Source organism: Bemisia tabaci, chromosome 6 (genome assembly GCF_918797505.1).
Source record: "Bemisia tabaci chromosome 6, PGI_BMITA_v3".
In the NCBI taxonomy this organism is placed as follows: domain Eukaryota; kingdom Metazoa; phylum Arthropoda; class Insecta; order Hemiptera; family Aleyrodidae; genus Bemisia; species Bemisia tabaci.
In genome coordinates, this window is record NC_092798.1 from 32202372 (window position 1) to 32229999 (window position 27628).

At 40.2% G+C, this 27628-nt stretch overlaps 2 protein-coding genes across 4 annotated transcripts in view; both read right to left on the reverse strand.

Annotated features, from left to right (window-relative positions):
- stac (C2 and C2B_Munc13-like domain-containing protein staccato) overlaps positions 1-14082 on the reverse strand; it is a 67897-nt gene extending 53815 nt beyond the window's left edge. The window contains exon 1 of the mRNA XM_019061588.2: positions 13902-14082. Coding sequence (XP_018917133.2) covers positions 13902-14074 — 173 coding nt within the window. The 5' untranslated portion in view covers positions 14075-14082. The remainder of the gene's footprint in view (positions 1-13901) is intronic.
- Positions 14083-14358: 276 nt separating this feature from the next.
- The window catches only part of Dg (Dystroglycan), a 31674-nt gene continuing 18404 nt past the window's right edge, over positions 14359-27628 (reverse strand). For 2 of the 3 annotated variants that reach the window (XM_019061618.2, XM_072301572.1), the window contains exon 15: positions 23202-27438. In XM_019061618.2, coding sequence (XP_018917163.2) covers positions 26827-27438 — 612 coding nt within the window. In that variant the 3' untranslated portion in view covers positions 23202-26826. Of the gene's footprint in view, positions 14567-23201; positions 27439-27628 lie in introns of those variants that run through there. The other variant, XM_019061629.2, reaches the window with a different exon arrangement.

The window sequence follows — 27628 nt, forward strand, 5'->3', positions numbered from 1 at the left end:
ACAATAGACATGATTTACCCACGCTGATAGCGGCTCCCGCTTAAACAGGCGAGCGAGAGAAGCGGCAACGTCGCGTGCTTATGGCAGTGACGCGCCGCGTTATAAATAGATCTAGTCTTCACTCAACGTCAACGTCATTTCGGTCTGTTTGTTCGGAACCGGCGTCCACGGTTCAGGAGGAATCCCAGTTCGCACCTAGCGCTGCGATATTTCGTCATTTTTACATTAATGGACCAGTTGGGCTGGTCACAGAATCGTGTTTTGATGCTTGATTCTTGTAGAATAGCTAAAAACAATAAGATCTACTGAAACAGCAAATTTTTACGTAGAATATTAACCGAGATATAGCGCCGTGAGAAACTCGGTTTATGACGTCATCCACCGCGGTAATACATACCATGTTATGCACTCCCGCGGTGGATGACGTCAAAAACACGACTTTTCAAAGGACGATATCTCGGCTAATATTCAACGTGGAAAGTTCCTGTTTGGACAGATCTCATTATTTTTAGCTAATCTACAAGAGTCAAGCATCAAAACACGATTCCGTGACCAGCGCAACTGGCCCATTAGGGAAGGAAAAACGTGATATATCGATGGCTTAAATGCGAAACCATAGCGGTTTTTCAAAATCTCTGTTCCTTTTTATTAATTTCGAAGGAAAACAAGTCAATTACGTGGTTTGAAATTTCAACGGGATATTATGCTAATGGAAAAGAAAAATGAGGGAAGTTCTCAAGAAACTAATTGGAGAAGTTTTTCAAAGAAACATTTAAGTATGACCGGAAAGGTGCAAAGTCGCAAACGGAGCTACGTAGTTTCGCACTTTGGCCATGCTCGATACATGCATACAGTGCATTGAAAAAATAAATTGGTGGATGAGTATAGAAAATTCTGCCAACCTTATTTCCATAATTTCCATAAATTCTTCATCCTTAAATCTTCTGACTTTTTCTTGCTTTTCCCGACTCCAAAAATGTCTAAATTTCTCGAGTTTTCCCAACGTTTCCCTTACTTTCCTTGACCTCTGAATGAAACTTTCACGATTTTGTTTCATTTAACCACGCTGACTTTGGCTAAACTTCCAGAGCCAAGCAAAACGACTTAGGCTAAGAGAGTTCATCCCTAGAGATTCAAAATCTGGAAAAAAACACGCTAACGCGGGGTAAAGCGGTTTCATTTTGTCGTGGAAGGGCGCAATGAGGAGTGTTCCTGGTTAAAAAGTTGGGAATTTTTCACCCTCATCGATGCTGAGAAACCTATGGTACCTAAGGAATCTAAAACTTATGGAAACCTAAGGAACTTTGCTCTGAGGACGAGAGTATTTTTCTGGAGAAACCCGATTTATCGTTTTCTAGAATCTCACCTTAACATTTATCAACAATAACTCAACATAAAATGATTATAACTCTGGTTCTGACAAGATTAGGGCATGAGCGTTTTTCTCTACTTTTCTAACCTGGCGTTCAAGTCTCTTTTGGGCGATTAAGTGACTATTTTCATTTTCTGGAACTGTTCTCAACACATGTCGTCAAGAACTCGATATGAAATGATCACAACTCTGGCCCTGATACAAGATTGTGCGCCACGAGTGTTTATCTCTACTTTTCTATCCCAGCGTTGAGGTCTCTTTCGGCGATCAAGTGGCGATCCTTGCAAGTTGGCAGCACGATTATTCTTCCATTTAAATGTACGTAAAACGATCGATTCTCGGTGTGGGCATGCTGTCTCGCCTAGAATCGATTGTTTTACATACATTCAACTTGAGGAGAAACAGTGTTGCCGAATTGCAGGATTCACCACTGCATAATGGGCAAAGGTAGATCTTGCTGCATAGAATAGTTCTCGGTAAACCGCTACGTAATGTCGTAGCTCTATTGGCGACGGGTTAAACCACACTGACATCATGTTGACACAGGTCATCTATCTGCAAATGGACATTGACGTCTAGTCCTCGTCATATTGACTTAATCTTGTGCCCGGCCACTTTGTAATGTGTTGTAGAAAAAGGCAAAAGCTCGCTTGCATAGCAATAAAATCTTTTCAGCGTGCTGCAATGATTGGCTCATATAAAAGCGCATGGATCCATAACATTTAATTTGATACGTAATCGAAACATGCAGTGAGGATAAGAACACGTTTACATTGAACTTTTTTCGAGGAATCGTCTCCATAGATCAATCGCATAGCTTTGGGCAACTGAGTACTTAATACTTTGAAACTTATGGAAAAAACTTATCTATTTTATTGAAAAGCTTAGTTAGTTTGATTCTGTGCTCAAAAAGCCCTCCTGTACTGACCTGACGTGGTAATTGATAGGTAGGTCATACATGCAGCATTGCAGCATACTGGAATCGATTAGATTTTTCTCATGAAATTAGACCATTTTCCTTTCTTGCAATTTAATTGGTTTCTGTTAGATAGGCGCAGGCGTGCAGAAATTACCCGATCACGCGCCCGCCGGGGCGAAAAAAAGAAAATGTGGAAAAGCCGCAAAAATGTGGAGAAGCCCCAAAAATGTGGAAGGAGGGAACGTTTTGAGGGTTCAAAATTCAAAAATCAAAGGAAAACAGAGGAAAAACATCATCTTTTTTGAGATCGGTGAGAAATTTTGTGGAAAACTGATAAGAAAAGTATGGAGAGCCAGCTGACGGGCGAGTGAAAATGTGGAAGCTTGGAAGATTCTGCTCCCCTGGATGGCGTAAGTCCAAGACCTCATGAGCCCTAGCGTCCTACGTGATCACCGAAAGCCAGGGCTCAAGAGTTTTTCGTCTTACGCCCATCTATAAAAGAAACCGATTCAATTTAAATAATGCCGTATTAATATTGGGACATTAACCAATTTGTCTAATAAATAACAAAGTTTGAGATGCGAAATGAGTGGATTTTTCCTAGGAATTTTCAAAATAATTCCGTTTTGCAATTTTTCCAAAAGAATCCGAAAACATCCAAAAAATGTGTCCACATCTTTCCTAAACAATTACCGGGGGAATCAGGCAACAATCTACACTGATAGATATCACTAATAAACAGTGTTATCTCTGTGTATAGCACTGGATTAATTACAGCAATGAATGCAGAACTTAACGTAAGAGATGATGATATGCAGAAAAGAAAACTATGGGAAAATGACATTGCGCGGGTTATTTGATGGAAAAGTCTCAGTAAAAGAAGCAAATTATGGTGACTTTGAAGGGGTCAATTTATAGGGACTTCCAGCCCTTTGACTCATTCATGAGGGTCGTTTTTCATTTCAAAATGTCATTTCTACTGATTTCCAACCCATTATGCCTGCACGTATCGTAGATATTGTAGATTTCCCTCCTTTGAGATAAAGATTGGTGAACCCCGGGGACGGTTTGATGCTCTGGTATAATCTGAATGATATTCAAAATTTTTGGTGTGAAATAAACCCAAAGGTTTACCCGGAACTTGCACAAAGGCATGTAGCCTCATTTTAATTTTACGACAATCTTTATCAGCTCCAATTATTGTTACTCACACAGTAAACATTCCGGTTCATCTGATAATGAAGACAGAAAAAAATGAAACCTAATTTTATTACGAAACAACGGAGATAAAAACAACGGGTGTCACGGTGATGTTTATTTTCATCAGACGCTCAAATCAAAGCATGACGAGAGGAAATTCTTTTAACCACGGCAAATTCGATTCGCGAACCGAAATAACATTTTACAGCCGCCAAACGTTCGGAAAGTGAAAAATGTGGGTGCAAAAAAGTTTTAGCGATGTTTTTTTTGTTTTTGTTGATGCCACGTGGATCGTGAATTAGCTACTGTCGCCGAAGATGCTTTTCAATGGGTGCGAGAAGTCGATTATTATCGTTATCGAACGATCTTGATCGATAGAGTCCTATCTAAGTCATGCAATTAATCGATCAAGATGATTCGAGAACGAGTGAACAATCTATCCGCAGAACGAGACGGGCGTAATATCTCCTTCGTTGACAAAAAACTTTCTCTCACTATCCATACGGCCTTCTTTTTTATACTGCTACATGATTGTAGTTCAGTTGATTTATGAGAATTCTTTAGTAATTAACTTGTTTAATCCTCATAAAAACTTAAAGTGGACCTGTTCTCTCGCAATTTCTAGCGTCAGGCTAATCGGAAGCTTACTTTTTCTGCCGGGAAAACAGCAAAAGGATTATCCTGAAGTTTTCTCTAAGTTGGAAATAATAAATCAATGATACAATTTAAAGGCACTTTCATGGAATATTTTTCCAACGCTTAAATGTGGCTGTCGATAGGAAAAGGACTTCGAAACACGGAGATAATTCACGAGAGCGATTTTTGTCAAGATATTTGTAGGTTGAGAAATTCGGTTTTGAGTTTTCACTCTTTGAAAACAGTTGTTAAAAAGCATAATTTTAAAGAAAAAAGAAACAAATAAATTAGATTTAAAGACAGTAATTCAGGTGATGGAATTTGTTTTATTCAAAGACGAATTTTCAAGATCGATTTTATTTTTTTATATTCAGAGAAAATTAAATTTCTCATCAATGATACAGTTTTTATTATAAAAACTTACTTTTTTAAGGAAAATTATTTCCCTTTAATATTTTTCTTTAGCCCTAAAAATAAATTTAGAGCAAAATGTTTTTGAGTTAAGGGATGTAAAAAAGGCTGAAAGGCATCTAAAAATTCTAAAATTCGATGCGCTTTCATGTTAGGAATTTTTATCACGACACATTACGGATAAGAGCCTAATGTTATAATCTCAACTTATTGTTGGTAGAGCAAGGGAAAATTGATCCGACCTGCTGCTCAGTGTTCAATCAGATTCAACGGAAGCAAATTACTCCTTCATTTTACAGTCTAGGCATTTATAACAACATGCAAACAACCGCGACGCTACTCACATTAAATACCAATTAATGCATTTAATTCTTGGTGCTCCAGGTTTCCCATAATATTAAGGGTCTATTCAGCACTATTCTACAATTTACTTACAGGCTTTGGGCTACAGTTTTAGCTTATTCTTCTATGAATGAAATGTACCATTCGTGTTCTTAAAAATTGAGTTGCAATTCTGATGTTCCGCTTTTAACATGCGATACATTCGAAAAATTTGTTTTTCTTACATTAAAACAAAATTCTTTTCGAGTAGACAAGCTTTTTGAAGAGGAAAATTTTTTTAACAATCATAATTTTTTTAATTATTTGTGGTAAAGATTTTTTCTTTAACTCGAAGAATTTTAATTTTGTCATCGTCGAAAAAATTTTTCAATTCACTTTCAATTCAACTTTCATTTTGGTTTTCTCTGAAATCGTCTTCCAAGCTCAAAAAAAGCTCTCAAAGTGGGGCCAAAATGGAGGGGATATCCCACGCTATCTTGAGAGTCCACCTCTACATCAAAACAAACTCTCCATGCGAAGATAGGGAGCAAATACATTGACAGGGCTGCCACTTTATTTGGGGACTCTAAAATTGAAAACACGGCAACACTGCTAATGTATTTGTTCCCAATCTTTGCATTTAGAGTTTGTCTTGATGTAGAGGTGGACTCTCAGGATAGCGTGGGATATCCCCTCCATTTTGGCCTCAACTTGAGAGCTTTTTTGAGCTTGGGAGTTGATTTCAGAGAAAAGCAGTGGCACCATCGTGTTTCTTGCGAAATTTTACGTAAGAATCGATAGTCAAATCGCAAGTTCCTCACACATGCAACATCGCCATTTGCGTCTTATCAAAGGAAATTTGGCATCGCCTGAAGGTTCATACGGCGTCCTTCCGTAGCACGGCAAAGTAAGGCTCGGAGGGTGAAAAGGTGGGAAAAACACGTGCAATCCGGTGGCGTCGCTGATGGTTGTTGCGTGGTGGCATTGGGCACCGGTTCGCATCGATGAGACACGGGAGAAGAGGCGAGACGGCGCGGCGCACCGGATACCCGACAATCGGGCGGATGGACGGCCACAATGGCGATAACTCCGGCCGGAAGGCGGAAATAACTTGGCACAAGTGTAACAAGACCGATTTCCATGGCCTAAACCACGCTCCACGGCTAAACGCAGGTGAGGGGCCAGGTCAGGAGGCCGGTTTCGCCGATGAGCGAAATTTCGCAGGAAGTCGGAACATCGAGGGACAGGATTAGAAGGGCCGAAGACAAGGCGTGGGTCACACCCATGTGACCTCTGGTCACACTTTCCCAGACCCCGGCCAAAGACAACGGAAGAGAATTAGCGTTTCTAGAAGGGCGTTATCTGGCCCCTTTTCTGCCGTGGTAGCGAAGAGAGCCGTGACTCTCATTTCGAAATCGAATTTCTTGCAAAATCCGTCTAGCCTCTTTCGGATGAAATTACTGAAACAGCTAAAAAAGCACAATGAACGAATCACCCTAACTCTTTGGGGTTGTGGCGGCTAGCCACCACTCCGCCAACCAGCGCAGCTCATTGGCTGGAGCTCGACATTGTCACGGCTATATCTAGTCGCGAGCTCATCTCACCTGAGACTCCGCGCCCGCCGCCCGTACGTCACACGGGACTCACGTCACCACACAGCACGCAGCGGACCTCATGCAGCCGGCCGGCTCGCCCTTCCCTTTCCAACGGCCCTTCTTAGGGCCACCACACGATGAGCACCTCTCATGGCTTAGGCCATAGGGTTTTCCAGACCGCCGCATTGAGGATCGAGTCAATAGGAGAGGTCGGACAAAATTTTGAGACTTTAAACGCTTACAACTCCGTTTATACAAAACTTAGAAGTTCTAAAAGTGGCTCCACTGGTTTCCTCTTGAAATTTTCTTCAAAAAACACCCCTTAAAATTTAAAATGTGACGAAATAAACATAAAATTTTGCAGTTTAAAGTAAAAAATTTCATGTCCGACCTCTCTGATTGACTCGATCCACTGTGCACCGCGCCAGTGGATCTTTGATCCACAAACTCTACTTTACGGTGCTGAATCCTGATTTTCGGGTATATATGGTACGTGGCCCGTGGGTATATCAACCACATTTACTCCATTTGTAATAGAGACGAATCGTCGGGCTAAATTGGCAAAACAATGAGCGGGCCTTGCACCTGCGTGACGTGTGCTCAGCTGCGCCTGACGCGGCTGCGCAGACGCTCTCCGAGCCAAGAAAGCCGACTTCCTCCGAAACCGTAAACCGTTCGTTAACAGGACTGGGCGACGGGGTGCGGGGTTGCGCTTCTGAGGTAACACAGGATGAGGCGGGAAACAATCGGCACTGATGACGATTAACTTCGGGAGCTTTGGCCCGATGAGCTTGGTGCTTACCGCCTCGGCCGACGCACAGTGCGTCGTCAATAGGAGAGCTCGGACAAAAGTTTCAAACTTTAAACGCTTATAACTCCTTACTTTGAGGTTTGAAAAGTGGTGCCATTGGTTTCCTCTTGAAATTTTCTTCTAGAAGCACCTCTTAAAATTTAAATTGTGACGAATTAAATATAAAAATTTTACAGGTTTAGTCAAACATTTCATGTCCGACCTCTCTAATTAACTCGATCCACTGTGCGACGCAGCGTCAACAGGCATAACGTCTAAATGAGCTCGCGCTTAACGATTCGGATCCAAATACCTTCAGACATAACGGCAATGATCACAGCAGGGTAGAAATACTATGACAGATCCTCTTGAATTTTCAAATTTCCTCGTTTTTCTGAGGCGAAGATACACTGTCAAGAATCGAGGAGTGAATCGTTTCCGTGGAGTCTGTGTGTGTAGCACACAGAAACCCCGAGTGATATGAATGCGAGGTGATATTATTGTCGAAGGCAAATAGTCAAATAGTCAGTGCCCTGCTCTTATGCTACTAGTTTGCAGCATCATTACAAATAAGACAAACGCAAACAAACACAACATGGCAATAAAGCGAGGGAAAGGATGAACGTTAACGACGGCGCAGAGATACAACTATTCGTACTTGATGGACGTCCGTGCTGCATCTGAAAAATTGAAGGCGCTATGCCGCGAAGCGTGAGCTCTCAATGCTCTGCTGTGTGCTGTCACGGAGGTGTCGCTCAGATTCGGGAGAAAAGTTAAAAAAGAGGCCCGAACATATCTCTCCCACCTTCGGTGTGTTACTCACGAACTCACGTAGTGCTTGAAGCACCATTACGAATAAGACAAACGGAAACAAACACAATATGGAAATAGAGGGAGGGAAAGGATGCGCGTTTACGACGGCGCAGAGATACAACTATTCGTACTTGATGGACGTCCGTGCTGCATCCGAAAAATCGAAGGCGCGATGAAGCGAAGCGTGAGCTCTCAATGCTCTGCTATATGCTGACAATGAGGTGTTGCTCAGTTTCGGGAGAAAAGTTAAAACAGAGGCCCGAATACGTCTTTCCTGTCCTCGGCTGTGTTGATACTCGTTCTTTCTCCTTTTTTCAGGTTCTTGTCTGATTATTTTTTAGGATAGATTTTGCAGACCCACGTCTTAAGTTCTTGTAAACCGCAGCACTGGCTCGGTTGTTTTGGGAATAATGGTGTTTGGATGCGTCTAGTGGCTTTAATTTTTATGTTTTCTTTAATTTCAGAAGTCTGTCGGTCACTTCAATACGTTCAATTTTGCAATTTTTACTCTGTGCGATTAATAAACTTTGAACCTGAAAATAGCGTAAACTTGTGCTGCTTTGCAAAAATTTTCTGAACCCCTCTCCACGTATAGGGGATGCCCTACCAGGATATATCACATTACGCTCCTTTAACCAGCCAAGAGTCTACACCCTCAGATGCGAGCCAGTCCGACCCTAGATAAGCTCATTTTGTCGTCCTCGTGAAATAAGGACGTAACTGAACTCTCCAATGAACCCTTTTTTCCATACAATGGAGATGTTGCATGTGTGAGGAATTTGCGATTTGACTGTTGGTTCTTGTGTAAAAGTTCGTCAGAAACACGATGGTGCCACTGGTTTTATCTGAAATCAACTCCCAAGCTCAAAAAAAGCTCTCAAGTTGAGGCCAAAATGGAGGGGATATCCCACGCTATCCTGAGAGTCCACCTCTACATCAAAACAAACTCTCCATGCAAAGATAGGGAGCGAATACATTGACAGGGCTGCCACTTTAATTGGGGACTCCAAAACTGAAAACACGGCAACCCTGCTAATGTATTTGCTCCCTATCTTTGCATGGAGAGTTTGTTTTGATGTAGAGGTGGACTCTCAGGATAGCGTGGGATATCCCCTCCACTTTGGCCTCAACGTGAGAGCTTTTTTTGGAGCTTGGGAGTTGATTACAGAGAAAACCAGTGTCACCATCGTGTTTCTCGCGAACTTTTACGTAAGAATCAACAGTCAAATCGCAAATTCCTCACACACGCAACATCTCCATTACAAGGGGTACATTTGAAAGAAAATTTTACGAGGAAACCAATGGAACCACTTAAAGAACCTCGAAGTTCTGTACAAACGGAGTTATAAGCGTTTTAAAGTTTCCAAATTTTGTCCGACGTCTCCCATTGACTAGGTCCACGGTAAGGCGGCGCGGCGACGGGATATCGCGGTGGAAGCACGCATTTCGTTACATCTGATTGTGGGTATCGGACTCGGATGCGTGGCGTCGCGACGCGCGACGTTGCGCTACCGTGGCGTGGACGCTCGTTGCGGCGCGGCGTCGCGTCGCCAGTCGTGACTCGTGAGGTCACTGCTTCCCCGCGCGTGGTCACGCTACGATGCACCCCCATAGCCCCACACACGTGGGCACAGACGCTCCAACACGACCTCGTTGCCGCATTTCTGTTGTCGTCCAATGGGCCTGTTGCAAACTTTTACTAGAGCAAAAATAAGAGTTGTTTCTTATAGATAATGCCTCAAAAATCACGATGAGCGCATCGGCAAAGTCTGAAATGCACTCATAACTTCACAATCTGCGTAAGAAATTTGCGTTTTTTTAAGCTTCCCGCTTCAAAAAAGATACTACGGCATAGGTGAACATTTTGTTAGAGGAGTCGCTCCATCGTCGGCGATATTCATCATGGCCGACGCTTGCACGCAGTTCCGCGCGTAGTTCAAGGAGAGTTCAAGGTCAATCAATTCGGGCGTGGAAAATATGAACGTTAACACACCGATTGTTATCTGGTCTAATCCAGTTCAGGTGTTATCTCGTCCCATCAAACGTGTTTTGGCGGATTGGCGTCGGCTATGATGATTATTGCCGACAATGGAACGACTCCTCTTACAAAATGTTCACCTGTGCCGTAGTATCGTTTTTGAAGCGGGAAGCTCAAAAAACCGCAAATTTCTTACGCAGTTTGTGAAGTTATGAGTGCATTTCAGAGTTTGCCGATGCGCTCATCGTGATTTTTGAGGCATTATCTATAAGAAACAACTCTTAGTTTTGCTCTAGCAAAAGTTTGCAACAGGCCCATTCCATACTAGAGTCCCTTTATACTGAGAGTCAAGACAATTCGGCTCACGGATGTCACAAACGGGAATAAAGATTACACAAATTGAACGTTTTTCGTAATCTTTGATCGGCCCATTCTCAAATGCCTCTCTCCGTTCCTCCTCTCATTCCGTTTGTTCCTTGCCGAACCCGTAATTCCCTGGTCCATTCCGGATTATAATCTTTGCAATTGGTGAAAATGTAATCTTTATTCCCGTTTGTGACACTGTGGAGGCCTAAAATACGGGAACCAATCAGAAATGGATTCAAATTGTCTTGACTCTCAGTATAAAGGGACTCTATTCCATACCAAAGTCCATGTCTATAGCTGAAGTGCCAGATTATGTATCTCCGGTTACGACATTGCAGGTTTCCTGCCATACTTCATTTTTCCCGTGAAAAACAAGTCAACGTCATTTCTTGAAAACTTCCGTGACTTTTTGGTCGTGCAACGCGAAAACGCCGTGAATGCCATCACATTTTTTGGAAACAATGTACCCTAGCAGAAAAACTTGCGTACCTTGGGACGATGTTTTTACAGAATTCTTTAGCAAATACTAACAAGAACTTAACCTGAAAATTTGAGGGGCATGGGTAAAACAGTTTTTATTTTATGAAGTTTTAAGTTCCAGAAAACGAAGAAATATCTTGATGGATTTATGGCGTTCTTGCTTAGCACGGCAGTTTTCTTCCCTGTAGGCAGAATATTCTGAACAAACTTCAATCTGTACAGTTGACCTTCTTCTCTTCGGAAAAATAAAATAGGAGCGGAGATTTTGAAACACCGCAATGGAGATACGTGCTTTCTCACATAAGCCATCGATATGAAGCACTAAGGGTCGAAACGGCACAAGTATAGTTTCGGACGAAACTAGATAATAACATCGCTAGGAATACTTTTTAAGCCGCATTCTAATAGATAACAAGACACTAGAAATACTTTAATTTCGGAGATTTATACGGAAAGAAAAACGAACTCGTTCGGGTAATCCAAGTTTTCAAGCATAGAAACTGAACTTTGGTTCAGATAACTTAAATTCCGTTTCTATGAACGGAAACTTTTTTTACATGAGCCGAAAAACGAAGGCGTTCAAAATGAACTAGAATTCAGTGAGACGAGTTTGATTGGTTTTCAAAATACCCTGGCTTGTCCAGTTTATATCCTTAAATTTTCAAGAACTCGTCACCCTAGCGGTATAGGAGGTGGAAAAAACGTGAAAATCGTGCATTTGCAGACTAAAATGCCGGGAAACGGCGCACAGTCGACCGAGTCAATCAGAGAGGTCGGAAATGAAATTTTTGACTAAAACCGCAAATGCTGATGTTTGTTTCGTCACATTTTAAATTTCGAGGGGTGCTTTTCAAAGGAAATTTGACGAAAAAACCGATGGAACCAATTTTGGAACCTCGAAGTTCTGTATACACGGAGTTATGGGCTTTTACAGTTTCCAAATTTGGTCCGACCTTTCCTATTGACGCGCTCCAGTGTGCGGCGACGTGGAGAATGGGCGGCAACAGCGCGTTAATTTTCACACCGGCCGCACTTTTGAACTCCATTTAATATTTACCCCACTCCGGCCGGCCACCTCGGGAATGACTGTGACTGTGAGTCATCCGCGATAGGGTGAGCTGACAGCCGATGGGGGTCTATGATATCATTAATTCACCCCCCCCCCCCCACCGCGCCTGCACTTTTCCTGGATTGAACTTGAAACGCCTGTCGTCCTGATTACGAATTCTCTTGCAGAGCTCACCCACCGCAAGGTAGCCATATAACGGACAACAGTTCCTAACGGATTTTTTAAAATACTGTCGCAGGCAAATTTTTCGCGGGGACGACCGGGACGACTTTCGTCGAGTTAAGGAGGAGAATTGAAATTTCAATTCTTGACCAGTCTCTAGGCACTAGAGTTCCCAAAATGTCTGCATTTTCCAATTCTCTTACTTTTCTCTGGCTCCAAAATACCCAGTTCTCTGAATTTTCCCGACTTTTCTCTGACCTGCAAACAAAACTTCGACTTAATTTTTTCCTTCTTCTTACGAACCAAACTTTGCACTTTCACTTCGGCGGTTAAATTAGGGAGGAAATTTGATACTTCAATCTTCGACCACTCTCTGCATATCTGAGTTTCCGTGATTTCTTCAAGCCAAAAAATGGGGAAAAAGAAGAAAAAAAGCCATGGGGGTTGTGGAAAGCTGGCGGCTGGGGCTGAAAATGTAGCGACTTAGAAGATTCTACACCCCTGGTCACGTGATGGCACTAACATCTCAACTTCTAATCTATCAACACCAAGGTCGCTTGTCTTATGCACAGTCACACAATTGATCATAACCTACACCAAAAGTAAATTTCATCATGCAAGAAAAAATGGACCGCATTTTTCAATGAGGAACTGAAATTTCTGCCTCATTCCGAAAACAATGTATGAGGAACTTTCCAACCAATCAGCTTATACCTATGTCAACGTCGCCAAGAATGTGCAACTTTTCCTTTCTTTACGCGTATCCGAAATCACTAACATTATAAATTTCTCTGCCAAAATATTCAGAAAAATAGAAAGAAAATTTAAGACAAGTTTCAGAACAAAGTAACCGCTCGCTACCAACTAAACAGTTAAATGTACGCACAATCTTAGCAACGTTGACATGGGGAAAAGCTGTTTGGTCGCGAAGGTTCTCGTGTGTACCTTTGGTTTCCCCATGAAGATAAGTGTCTTTGTATATGAGCCAAATATTGTAGCTCCCTATTCTGCCGTGCTAGGGAAGAACGCCGTGTGAACATTCGCGAGTTGCCACATCTCCTTTGTTAACATGTTTATTTCTGAGAAAAGTTATTAATATTTTTCCTTGAAATTTTCAGGAACTTTAGGCGAAATGGAGATGTTGCATGTGTGAGGAATTTGCGATTTGACTGTCGATTCTTACGTAAAAGTTCGCGAGAAACACGATGGTGACACTGGTTTTCTCTGTAATCAACTCCCAAGCTCCAAAAAAAGCTCTCACGTTGAGGCCAAAGTGGAGGGGATATCCCACGCTATCCTGAGAGTCCACCTCTACATCAAAACAAACTCTCCATGCAAAGATAGGGAGCAAATACATTGACAGGGTTGCCGTGATTTCAGTTTATGAGTCCCCAAATAAGGTGGCAGCCCTGTCATGTCAATGTATTTGCTCCCTATCTTCGCATGGAGAGTTCGTATTGATGTAGAGATGGACTCTCGGGATAGTGTGGGATATCCCCTCCATTTTGGCCTCAACTTAAGAGCTTTTTTTGAGCTTGGGAATTAATTTCAGAGAAAACTAGTGGCACCATCGTGTTTCTCGCGAACTTTTACCTAAGAATTAATAGTCAAATCGCAAATTCCTCACACATGTAACACCTCCATTGCGAACAAAATTATCTAAAAAATTGGAAGAGAAATATTCATCAGTTCACAAGGAAATTTGGCAATGCCTGAAGGTTCATACGGCGTTTTTCCTTAGCACGACAGTATTGCAAAACGCGATCCAAATTATAAGGGAATAACTCACATCTTTGTAGCTGCCGGTCGCACCTTCCGTTTCCTCCATTTGATTTTGAAGTGGGAGAGAAAGTTCGACTTGGAAAGTTTCTTGCGGAACCCGGAAATCGGAGCTCGTTCATTGCCACTCGGGGACTTCTTCAGCTTCCGGCACTTCAGCGCGAGGAGCGCAATCGCGTACATCACAAGAAATAGAATTAATAGCAGATTACAATATTAGATGATAATTTATGATAGATAGAATTTTCAAATTTTGTAATCAATAGCCACAGATTCTATCATCGACCGCACGGTGGATACACTAAATTCATCGCGACGAGAAAGCGCGAGACTTCCCGGAAAAGAACGAAAATTCCCACAATCCGACGAAATTGCCACTATTTAACACTTGAAAATCCATAGGAATATCGAGAGAGAAAAATGTTTTGAGGAGAGAATTGAACGATATTGAGGACCACGAACAGGACACAATGATCAAGAGTCGGAGCGCTGGGAGGCCGCAACGAAAAGGATCCGGCTAGCGTTTTTATCGGATTGTTTACACTCGCGATCCGTATCAGAGGCCACTATTTGGCTGACAATGAGTGAGATTTCACTGGCGCCGCAGTCGAAGAAAACCAAGGGTTCCTCTTTTTCCGGTTTGAAGGAGTCTTCTTCGCTGTCGATCATGGTGCGCTGGAAAAAAAAATAGACGGGGAGATTATAATAATTTGGAGCGACACTCTGCAAAAATGAAGGTACACTCAATGCGCAAGCTGGTTTCTGAGAATCCGTACCAGAGGTTGGGCGGAAATTATAGGACCGAAGGAGCTCAATTATTCCGCTAAAATAATTAGGTTCTATGATGACCATCTAGCAAGCCCTCCCTTGCCAATGCTGTCTGGATTACAGCTTCAACTGCACGGCTAATTTTTCAACGCCAGCGGGCTGATTGTTGAAATTGATAGACAAAGCTATAGACAAAGAAAACAAAAGGGATATGGAGGGATCCTATTGGTGGAAGCGGGTGGTTGCAATAGACAAAGAAGGTAGATGTTAGACTAACTAAGGGCAACCCACGATTGGTCCTATAGTTAGTCCATCATTTACTCAGTGGCGTGGCATGCTTTGTGATATATCGATTGATGTGCCATTTAAACCTATGGAAAAGGATCGACAAACAGAGTGTTCGCAACGAACACCTTCATAATCGATTTTTTACCATAGATTCAAACAGGGAAGTATCGATAATAGATCATTCACGCCTCGCCACTGCATTTTCTCTCTTTGTCTACAGGAACTACCCATTTCAACCAACAGGATCTCTCCTAACTCCCTACGTCTTCTTTGTCTATCGCTTTATCTATAATTTTTAATATTTAATATTTTGTATGTAATAATTTGTTCACGAGACATTGCGTTTTCGCTTAAGTTAATTGCGAGGGAGTTTCGCAGAGATCTTTAGAAATAGCGCTCAAAGTCCAGCTCTATTAAGAGGAAACAAAACATCAATACAAATTCTGAAATGCTGTTATGGAGTTGAATCATTTTCTCATTTCCATGACACCTCCAGCTCTGATCAAAAAGAGACCTACGGGCACCTAAAGCATTATATTACATTTTTTTCCGGGTCGTATAAAGCGCAGAATCTTTTCAGATTCCCGAGATTTATTTTCATAAAAAAGGAGCAAGTACAATAATTTAAGTTTCTTGTAGTGATAAAATATAATGGAATTATAAACGTTTCAATAAAGCTCGAAATTTGAATGATTATATAGGGACAAAATGTAATGAAGGAGCATACCTATGGAGCACAGTTAAATTGGAGCAAAACTTTACACTAAAGCCACGAAAGTTTACTAAAACGAGATCATTCTGTTATCAACAAAGAGGGGACTCTTTTTCTTGACCTTTGAACCCAATTTATTGCACTGAAAGTACAGCTGGTTATAACGATGATTGATTTTTTCAAGATCGCGTGGCATTGACGTAATTTTGCGATCAGATCGGTAGCTTTCAATTAAATTTTGATCGACGAGGTTGCCTAGTTTCACCGGTAAAATTCTTCGTTACTCTCTTTTCCAACAGAAATCAGGAAATTTTCTTGAAAACTGACAGTTTTATAACAGCACCGACCGATGATGAGCATACATTTCGGCTGAAGCTTCGATTTGAGTGGAGCGACCTTGCGAATTTTTAGGTCAAATCAGCAAAACGCATCAGTGCATGGATTTGGGCATACTGTGTTATGATTACGTAAAATAATAACGAGCTGATTTCTTGATCTTTGCTTTTTCATTACATTATATCGGTTGTATCTGAACTATTTGACGTGTCACTGCGTGTATGTATACTTCCAATTTAGGTTGAACTAAACCTTTTTTCAGCTTTTTAGTCTTTTTGGTCGGAAGAAAATACTGTGATGATATTGCACTACTTAATCAGAAATTGCAAAAAGTTTCAGCAACGAACTTAATTGAGGTATCATTGGCAGTGTTCATAAATGTAAAGTGAGAAACGCATGCTTATTATCTTATTGACTAACCATAAGTACCCACGCAATATTAGGGTAACAGTGGTTCCAAAATCTTTGGTTCTTTTTTCTCTCTTCCAAAATGTTGGTCAGATAATTCTCTCAGCATGAAAGTAAAAAAAGTATGCAACTCAATTTGCTATGTTGCAGATATCTTGTCTCATTTTGATACTTATTGGGATTTTTTCTAATTTGTTTGTATTTGATGAAAATGTTGACGATAGCATTTATAACGAAATCGATAATTTTCTTAAAAGCCTAAGTGCCTAAATACAAGTTTCGAAAATAACGAGAAGAACTGCTGTGTAATCTGGCACACGCTCTATCTTTCGAGCCCAAAAATGTACGTGTACAGAGAATAAATATTAAGACTGGGCTCAAGAAGTTGCACATTTCCGTCTGTTTTTCTCGAAAGTTGGATTTTGAGGCTTGGGCTTTTACGAAAAATATCGGTCCAATTTTTCTCCTCGCCGACCTAAAATGAATAAAAACTGTCATTCACGGTACATGAAGAGAGTTGATAATAATAACATCGATTCCCTGACAATGAGCGAATACTTGTTCAATTTTTCAAGCTGTATATGCTAGATGCTTTGAGATTAACTGTAAAATACAACCGTTAAGGCTCAGAGTAGCGCTTCATGCATATCCTCTCAATTGAAGGCGAACTTGTATTGATTAAGTCTAAGAGGGAATGCAGTTTTGTGCTATTAATCGATGTTCCCGTTTGTGACTGGTTTTAGCACTTTACTTTGAAACTCATCGCACTTTTTGTGGACGAAATTCAAATAGACGCGACCAAAGTGCGCGGATCGAAACGCACGCAGCGTGCAATTTGCGATGTTGCGGCGCGTTAAAGTTTCCGAGGCGGATTTGTGCGAGGAACTGCAGGAAATCAGGTTTCTGAAAAATTCTCGAATCTTCACGAAAAACGTCTTCTTTAGCACTGGTATCTCGCTCTCTTGCTCTAATGGTGTACTTTACTAAGGCCCTTTTGAAGCTTTTTCCAGGAGTCTTCCTGTTTTAAGGATTTATTGTGGGCAAAGTAAGCGGTTACTTACTGGTGCATCTTGAGTTTTTTCTCGAAAAACATGAAAATGGACATAATTTAGGCACGAAGATCCTGTCATGGTAAAATTGCAGACTCGTTAAAGAATTTAGGATTTTCGAGTTTCTTTAAAAAAAAAAATAAAAAAAAATAAAAAAAAAAAAAACTTCAAAGCGGAAGACGTACACTTTACAGCAAAAATTATACAAAAAAGGACATATCATGTAGTATTTTTTACGAGAAAAATATGTGACAAATCCAGTCCACTCTCGTACGTTTTTCACCTCTCTATTTACGATTTTTTTTTGTAAAATTCTTTACCTCTGATTATTTATAACTTTTCCAGGTTCAGTTTCCAGAACTGATTTCAGAAACGAGATATTGTTACCATCTAGTTACGGTGCCAGTCTTTTTTGGTATTTTTTTCAGAAATTATTTTCATTTTAACTTTGTTTTTAAGTTTGATTACAGGCAAGTGGAAGAGTTACCTACTCAATAGTGCATGGGCAGTTTTTTTCGGAAAAAAGTCACCACTGAGGTATTAAGGATCGCATCAAAATCTGATCAGAAACACGTTAAAGTCGTTAGAATTAAAAAGTTTTTCAAAAAGTTTTAGTTTAAAAATAATATTCAAAATTAACTGCTCTTACCTACATGCCACCCCCTTTACACCATGATAACACAATCCATAACTTATTCAAGTGCGATAGAGTCCCGATTATCCGCAATGATTGGCACCAGCGGGACGATTATTAAAATCGTCCACGAATAATCCGAATCGCGCATAAAAACCACGAATAATAAGAATCGCGGATAAAAACCACGAATAATACGAATCGCGGATAAAAACCACGATTAATCCAAATCGCGGATAATAGAGGCGCGTATAACCGAGATTCTCCTGTACATTTAATCCGATCTCCATGAGTTGATACTTGAATTTTCCTTGGCGTCGTTTTCACGTATCGTTAACCTTTGACCGGGCACGCGGAAGCACTCCTCGGGGGTCTGAAGGAACCCGGATGACCCATGGCTCGCTGCACTACCCACCCACAAGACACGCACCGCACACGCAACGGGACAGCGTTTCTCGGGAGCCCTCGCTGGCGGCAACATGGAGAATGAAGCTTTGGGCTTTGGACTTGGGGCACCGGCGGCGCTGGGGCCGCGCTTGGCTGACCCGGCCGGGCCCCGGGGTCGCGCTCCGGTGCCCTCGCCAGACGCACCGATTCAGCCCATTTGTCTCCGCTACCTGCTCATCAGCCTGCTGGAAATAATTAGCCCTCCAATCTCGGCCTCACCGAGTCACGGGGCGGCATTTCGGGGTGGGAGCGGAGGGCTCATCCGACCCCTTCCAGGATGTCTAGTTTTTTCTCATTTTCGGAAATCCTGATTTTTCCTGATTTTTGATTGCTAAATCCTGATTTCATAATTTTTCCAAATCCTGCGATGCAATCCTGATTTTTGACTGCTAAATCCCGATTTCATGATGTTTCCAAATCCTGATTTTTGACTGCAAAATCCTGATATCATAATATTTCCTGGTTTTTGATTGCTAAATCCTGATTTCACAATTTTTCCAAATCCTGATTTTTCCTAATTTTTGACTGCTAAATCCTGATTTCATAATTTTTCCAAATCCTGCGATGCAATCCTGATTTTTGACTGCTAAATCCTGATTTCGTGATGTTTCCAAATCCTGATTTTTGACTGCTAAATCCTGATTTCATAATTTTTCCGAACCCTGATTTTTTGCGGAGAAAAAGAGGCAAATGTAACTTTACAAAAATAGCTCGATAAGACGATCCAATCGGACGGCCACTTTTTATCAAATCCTGATTTTACGACCGATTTTTTCTCAAATCCTGATGAAATCGGGATTAAATCCTGATAGAATCGGGAAAATCCTGATGCTAGACACCCTGCCTTCACCCTCCGGTAATAAGGGAAACCGATAAACACGGTGCTAGACATAGAAAACAAAGGAAAATGGAGGCAGCCTATTGTTGAAAGTGGGTGGTTAGGGTAATTCGTCAAGCTCTAGTATCGCGGTCCAACTGGCTTGCGATAAATCGCATCGATTAGCTTAAAAATCTCGGCAGATCATGACTTTTTAGCCGACAAAGAGACTTTCGCTCCATGCGCATGAGCTTAAAAAATCATTCTAAACTAAAAAATTAGCAAAATGTAGGAAAATGAAAGCAGAATCCTGTTTAGAAAAAACCTCGCATTCGAGAGATACAGTCATCGATATCTGTATCGAATGCAAGGTTTTTTCCCAAACAGAATTCTGCTTTCATTTTCCTACATCTTGTTAATTTTTTGGTTTAGAATGATTTTTTAGGCTCATGCGCAGGGGCTAGTGTCCTTTTGTTTAAAATCTGCCGAGATTTTTGACCTAATCAATATGAATTATCGCAAGCCAATTCGACCACGTCACTTGAGCTTGACGAAACACCTTAACACCAAAATATTGTGCTTGAATTTTCCAGTTCCTCGCCGCCTCACTGACGATGTCAAATAAATATGCTCACACTAGTTTTCATAGACCCAGAGGACTGATTATCGACAAAGCTATAGACAAAGGAGACATAGGGAATATGAATCGATCTTATCGGTTGAAATGGGCGGTTCTTATAGTATGGACTAAGTATGGGGTCTCTCGTGGGTTGCCGTTAGTTGGTATATTACCTTCTTCCTTTCTCCATTGCAACCGCACCCGCTTCAACCAATAGGATCCGTTAATATCCCTTTAGCCTTCTTTATCCATAAGCTTTGTCTATAAATTTCAATAATCGGTCCGTTTCGCTATGATCCAATGTTCTCAGAGGGTAGGTCTAACCTGTTTTGAAAAAGAAAAAGAAACTGTGGGCTGATTATTGAATCGATTGACTTTTTTTTTTTTTTTTTTTTTTTTTTTTTTTTTTTTTTTTATTTATTAATTTAATTATTTTTCCATTGCCGCCTGGTTGAAAATAGGAATTAAAATTGATTGCCCGACAGAAATCCAATAATGGTGAAGACGTTAATTGCTAAACCATAAAAATAATTATAAGAATCAAAATAGAAAATACTAGATTCCGTAACTCGTAGAAAACCATAATTTCGCGTTTCCCCACTTCTGACCTCTACTTGATTTTTCTCGATTCTTCTTACATTTTTTCCTCATGCAGGTCTGATGCAGGTTATGTTGAAGGAATTAGGTTCTCATGCTGAGTCTAGTGCAAAGGCGTGAAAATCTTTTCTTTCAACGAACGAAAAAACCCGAATAGCAGTGATCGCGATAAATAGCGATTTTATCGGTTGATTATCGCGATTATATCGGTGGCACTTTATCGCAATGAAAAATTGCGATTTATGGCGATTAAATTGCTACGCATAGCAATTTTTTGTTCAATAAAATCGTGGTCAATTTCCGTCGGTAAAATCGAGATTAATTCGCCATATTTCGCGATTTTTGTTGCAAAAATATCGCGATAAATTGCCGGGCGATAAAATCGCAATTTTATTGCAACAAGATCGAGGATAATCGCTCAAATGTTGACGATCTTAGCGATTTTATCGCCGACAAGATCGCAACAAATCGCGATTTTTCCGTTGAAAAATGCTGCTTCGGAAATAAAAACGTATTCTAATATCATCGTGACCGCTCGACACAACGCCAGACACTTTGATGCAACTATTCGTGCTTGAAGGACGCACGAGTTGCGTGCAAAATAAATGAAGGCGCTTTGACTGTTCTATCATCTTGAAGTATGCGAAGCGCACTCGGGGAACGTTGGAAGTACAAGCCCCCTAATTTATTGCAAAAAAGTAACACCGCCAGCAAGCTGATTAGTGAAATTGACAGACAAAGCTGTAGACAAAGAAGACAAAGGGAAAATAGCGCGATCCTGTTGATGGAGGCGGGAGGTTGCAACGGACAAAGAAGGTACATAATAGACTAACTAACGGCAACCTACGAGAGACCCTTAAGTTACTCCATCATTTTTCTGGTCGTCCATTAACACTGCCCGTTTCGACGAATAAGATCGCTTCATTTTCGCGTGATTTTCTTTATCTATCGCTGGTCTACGCTGGTCAAATGATCAGCTTGATGTTTTTGGAAAATAGCTCTTTATTTCAGGACAGTTTCAGTCAATTTGAGGTAAGATAAAAGAAGCCTTTGTAGCAGACCATGACGACGTAAAAGGAGGGAATCGATAAGGATCTTTAATTCTTTGGCCCACCATGAATTTCCTCAACTCTACGATTTTTTGCTCATTAAAGGTCTAGGGGAGACCGGGGCACAGTGACCTGGGATTTTTCCTTTTGCTTTCTCTGCTCTTCCTGAAGAGGTTTCTGAAGATCTGCTATGGGGGGATGATAAGTGTATGTCAGTACCTTAAAACCCCTGGAAGTTTCAAAGGTCTGCACCTATTAGAAAAATTGTTAAAAATCCAAGAAAGTTGAAAAAAATTTTGGCCACTGTACCCCAAGGCTGGGGCACAGTGCTCACGGGACTAGGGCACAGTGACCATTTTTCTTGTGAGTGGCCTTAGGAACCCTCTCTACCCCTACAGGAAAGGAAGTTCGACATTTCTTATCCTGGAAGGGAAGGATGATTCATCTCCTACTTAGAGGAGGGTATTAACAAATTCGGGGGGGGGGGGGGGGTAAATTTTTGGGGGGCAACAATTTGCCAAAATTCACCAAATTAAGTCAGTATTTTGGGTAAAGAAGTGATTTAGTGAAAACGAAGGGGGGGGGATCTTCATCCCATGCTCCCCGACGAGCCCAAGGGGGGGGGGGGGGTGAAGGTCCCATTTCCAGAAAGAGGGGAGGGGGTCCAGGGGGAAAGAGATCAGTGTGCCCCGGTAGGAGTTTTCATAAACATAACCTCATAACGTGATGATTCTGAAATAGTGGTAAACTTTTCAGTACAGGGTAATACACCCAAAGACATGTGCATTGGAAAATAGCAAGTAGATTTTCCTTGATTCATAATGTTAACGCCAAAAGTAATGAGAAATTAAATATTTTAATTGTGCAAAAACTTAACTCAAAATAAATGACCTGTTGTCAGTAATTTCCGTTGTCAACAAACTGGAGATGCACTGCATAGAAATAAAGTACCTATAGAGGGCTAACACCACACACAAACAAATGTTTCCTCGAGACAACCATAGGAGCGCTAGCGTCGCTTTGTTCACTGTGCCCCGGTCTCCCCTACATTTTTTGGAATGCATCATGATTTGGTCATTTTCCGTCTCTTTTTGGGTCCAATACTGATCAAAATACTGGTATGAGGCCTGCTTTTAGTAAAAAAAAAAAAAAAAAAAATCTGGTTAAACGGGTTTGCGGAAAATCTGCATTTTTCGCCGAAATTGGCCCTCAAACTCTCGTTAAAGTCAGTATAAGACCTGAAAATACACTAAAAGTAATGAAATTATGATGAATTTTATAAAATATAGACCTCTCATGAGCGAAAAATCGTAAAGTTGAGGAAATTCAGCTGGAGTGGGCTCAATTACAGCCTTTGTCGATTCCACTTCTCAGTTTTTTATTTTAAGGACAGTTTCAGTCAATTTGAGCGAAGATAAAACCAGCGCTGGTAGAGCCCGATGGCAATGTAAAATTGACAGGAAAAAAAATTGTAAAAATTATTAGTTCTCCAGTCGCATTCGAAAATGTGTGAGAGTACAATGCACTAGAGTTAAGTTCGAAAATTTCGTAAATGTACGTACAATCCGAATGAAAAAACAAGAAAATACTACGTAAAAACATTTATAAAATTTTACAAAAAATTCACGAACACAAAAGAAAAAGAAAAAAAAGACATTTGTACAAACACATACAGTACAGTTCTTAAAGTCATTCTAATATAGAACTACTTATTGACCAACACACATTTCTTTCCTTAAAATATAAATAAGCTCCCTTAGGAAGTGAGAAGAACGACATTTACGAATTTCAACCTCACTATGCAAATGAAGGAAATTGTTTTGCAAGGCATGATTCGTAGCTCATAGCAAAATTTCGGGGAGAATTACCCTAGCAGCAGAGTATGAAACAAAAAATATATTGAGTCCCTGTGAAAATAAAGGAGGACGTAAAACTATGCATTGCACTTAAGAGGGATTATGGATAAAAGAAATTTAGTCATTTAACACTTTTTCAGCCTGAAAAATGACATAATAATAAAAATGTACACATACATGCTAAAAATCTTGGTATTACGGGTTTTATAAATGCTAAAATTCGGAAAAATGAGAAAATTTTAAAATTTAACTCAGGGTTGTTTTCGATGATGAAATTACACAAGCTTAAAGTTGCATTGTAAGTATTGATTATTGATTAAGGTTGCATGTAAACTAAGTCTCGGTTATTTTCATTACTAAAATCAATTGACAAATGCAAAAAAAAGAATAAAAAAATCCTGTATCTAAATTCCCCCCCCCCCCCCCTCCAAAACCAAATAGACTTATGTGAGGAAAAAAAATTATAAAAAAGAATGAATTAAAAATCTAGATCAATTATCAGAAAGAGTAAAATAACCTTACGGAGCAATATAAAATGGGTAAATTAATCGAAGATACTTTATGGTATAAATTCACACAATAAATTCAATTTTCTGTCTTCAGCAAATAAGCTGTTTCTATCATTATTTTATTTTAAATGTGAGAATTGGCTGAGTTGAGAGACTTTTCCTTGAAAGGCAAAATAAATATTTACCGTCAGAAAATACACCAAACCGAACAATTTTAACTTTGGAGAAAAATCCCCATGGTCAAACAGACCTATGCCCATGGATTCAAGTGACTAGATTTACAAGTTGGACAATTTTCCAGTCTTTTGTCACCTCACTTCAAAGTCTGAGGTAAGAACTGGGAGTACGTACAATGTAATTATAAGGGATACTGAACAGATGAAAATTAGGCTCATTTAATCGCAGTGGAAAGAAAAAAATTTGACAAATGATTATGAAAACCGAAATGAGACTGTTCAATCATTGCTCACTTCGTATTAGCAAGGGGTCCATTCTACTAAAAAAAGTTCACAAAAAGCTTTAAAATTTCGATTATATAGTACATATTTAAAACCAGTAACATATTTCAGTCAAAAATATTTGTGTAGTTAGGAGAGATAAAACGGTCTCGGAGAGAATTTTAAAACCCTACTTTAGAGTTACCAGAGACCAAATTTTTATCAGCCACCTAATGGAAACGGCCGAAATCATAGAGTAAGCTCTCCTCTTTATTTTATGAACTTATTTTATATTTCAATTTAATTTGCATGACTCTTCATAGAAGCAATGCATAATGAATAGTAATTGAATAATTTGAAGGAAAAATAACGATATAAAAATTAACCATTAATCAGGAAAAGAGCTACAATGATGACCTCGTTCTTTAATATTTGACCCATTCCAATTCATGAATGAATACATTCGAAAATAACCTACCTCCTTTTTGGAAGAGTTCTCTTTCATCTTTCTCCATGTGACTCAAGCTATTTTGATTTTCTTTCCTTTAATAAAATGTAATATTTAAATTTTCACTACACTATAGCTAAAAAAAGTAAAAAAAGCTGAATAATTAGCTTAAAGAGGAAAGAGGAAGTGTTTCGAATAAAGAGATGGGTCATTTTTCGAAATGCATGGTTCAGTGGAGCTGTTGCAGGATTCTGAAATTGTCTCAGTCTTTGGCATATTCAATGTAAATTTTCGTGAGAAATGCATCTGTGAGCTTAAACCAGCTCTGATTTAACCTTGACTTGACTTGTACCAAGTTGGAGTATCCAAAAAATGTTTCTCTTCTTGTAATTTTTTACAGTTAATTTATCTTATTAATGATGTTGCGGAAATGAGCAGGAGCAGAGACAAGGAAGGATAAACCGTAAAAACTGCATTGCGAGAGAAACAGCAAAATTTTCTTGAGCATAAACAATGATGGTGAAAACAAAGAGGTATTTAATTACACATGGGTCATTACAAAATCTGTAGGCTTAATGTTTTACCATTCGAAAAGGATTCAGATTTTCTACAACTTTAAACTCAGTTTCTTGCTAAAATTTGACTACTTGATACATAAAAAAACGTATGCTACCTTGTGTGTAAGTAAAAGAAAAATCATGCAACAGCTCATTAAGATTGATTTCTGATATTGTGCTTTTCAGAGATCTAAATTCACATGGAGTTACAATTTCCTGAGACACATGTCCATCCCAATTTTGTCTCAGGCACGACAAATAAGATACAGCAAGAAAAATATAATCTCAGGAACTATTTACAGCTTCATCAAATTATTAGATTTTTAAAACTTAAAATTAAATTAGTAACTTATTCTTAGCACAGTCATCGTAGCTGGAGCTAAAAAGCGAAGTGACAGATAAATGGTTGACTCTGTGGCTTCCTGAGCGAAGAAATTACAAAACTACATGGTAGGATTGGACTTCATTTTGCAATTAGGAACTAAAATTTACGGCTCATCCCTGAAAACACTTATGTGTATAGGGATACATAATATCAGGATACGTTGTTTCTAAACTGAGCCTGATATTGTAGCTTCTAATTGCAAAATGCTGTCCAAGCAAGACATACCAGAGGACAAAATTTAATTCAATGCACCAAATCTTAATTTCTTAACAATAAACAGCTGAACAGTCACCATGCACATGTACCTTACAGAACTTACACCACACCAACTACTTAAAAAATGCAAACAAAACATTCGATATTATCTATTTTAGTTAGAACTTACGACAGATTGTTGAGTTCTGTAAAGCTAAGATAAGGGGTCTACTTAAGAAGGCATGGTTAAGTAGATAAAAAGAAACCACAAATGAGTTATTTGATAGCAAGTATTGAATGAATTTCACCAAGAATTTAAAATCCTTAATTCAGTCTGACTAAAGAGTATATCGTAGTCTAAACAATATTTGCACCATCAAGTTATATTACCTAAACTTGTAACCTTGCGTTATGGATTAAGTTAATTTCTTGTATGGTTCCTCTTTTACAAAGTCCAAACTTAGAAATTGACAGAGTATCCAATTAGGAGAAATACAAAGAGACCATGAACGTTACATACCGACCCTAATTGAAGGATATGTTTGAAGTTTGACACTGATCTACGTAATTTCTATCATTAGAGCACGCTATGTACAAATAAATAATATAAATAAATAAAAATGATAAAACGTAAAAAACCTAGAAAGTTACAAATGCGAAATGCACTTAGCGATATTTGTGGCACAGTTATTTATTGAGATTTACACACTGAAGTCACGAGTCGATAAAATTACACAATAGTTTACAAATTTTGATTGGAGAAACTCGAATCCCACAAGGTTCTATCGCTGACTTAATTCAATGAGATTTCTGAGAGATATTTCTTAAGGTGGTACGTAAGGCGGAGGCATCCTATATGTTGGCGTGGGCTTGGGCCGAGATTGCCTGTCCGTGTCGCCCCTCGAGGTCGTGAAAGGCGGTGGGGGCTGGTAGGGAGAGTCCTCAGTATCCGATAGAAGGGCTGTCGTGGGCAGAGGCAAGGCCCTCGGGTACTGCGGAGGGGGAAGAGGAGGCCGCTCCTCTTTCATGATGATCGGCGACTTATTCGACGGCTCTTCGAATTTCTCTTCCAATTCGTCTTGGAATATCACAGGGATGCCTTTGCTCCGGAAACTCCGCCGCTCGTCCTCGTCGCTGATGCTCATTTTACCCGTTCGCTTCCGACGGTACAGGTGACACGCCAAGAAGCTCGAGAAGACGAGCATCACGAAGATGATGATGGTAGGAATGACGAATGTGACTAGGTATTCGCCGGACGCTGAGACCGGTTGAATGTCATCGATGACGGGCACTATCAAGTCGGGGATGTAGACCTCCGTGTAAGCGGTCAGACATACGCCGGCCGGTGCAACATGCGCCGAAACCACGTGGAACTCTGGTCCCATGACTTCGTTGACACGTTTCTGGAGAGATGTGTCATCGTCTGTCAGGAGCACCTGTAATGAATCAAGAGTTCTTAATATTACTGTCAACTTCATTACTCCCATGGTACTTATCTCGAAGTGCAAAGTTGCCATTTTACTTCTTTACTTACTTTCATTTTTCCCAGAATCGGTAACATTGACCTCATTATCTTATCCATCAGGCGTTATTCGGTAAGTGTGCGCTTGAAAAAAGGAAATTAAC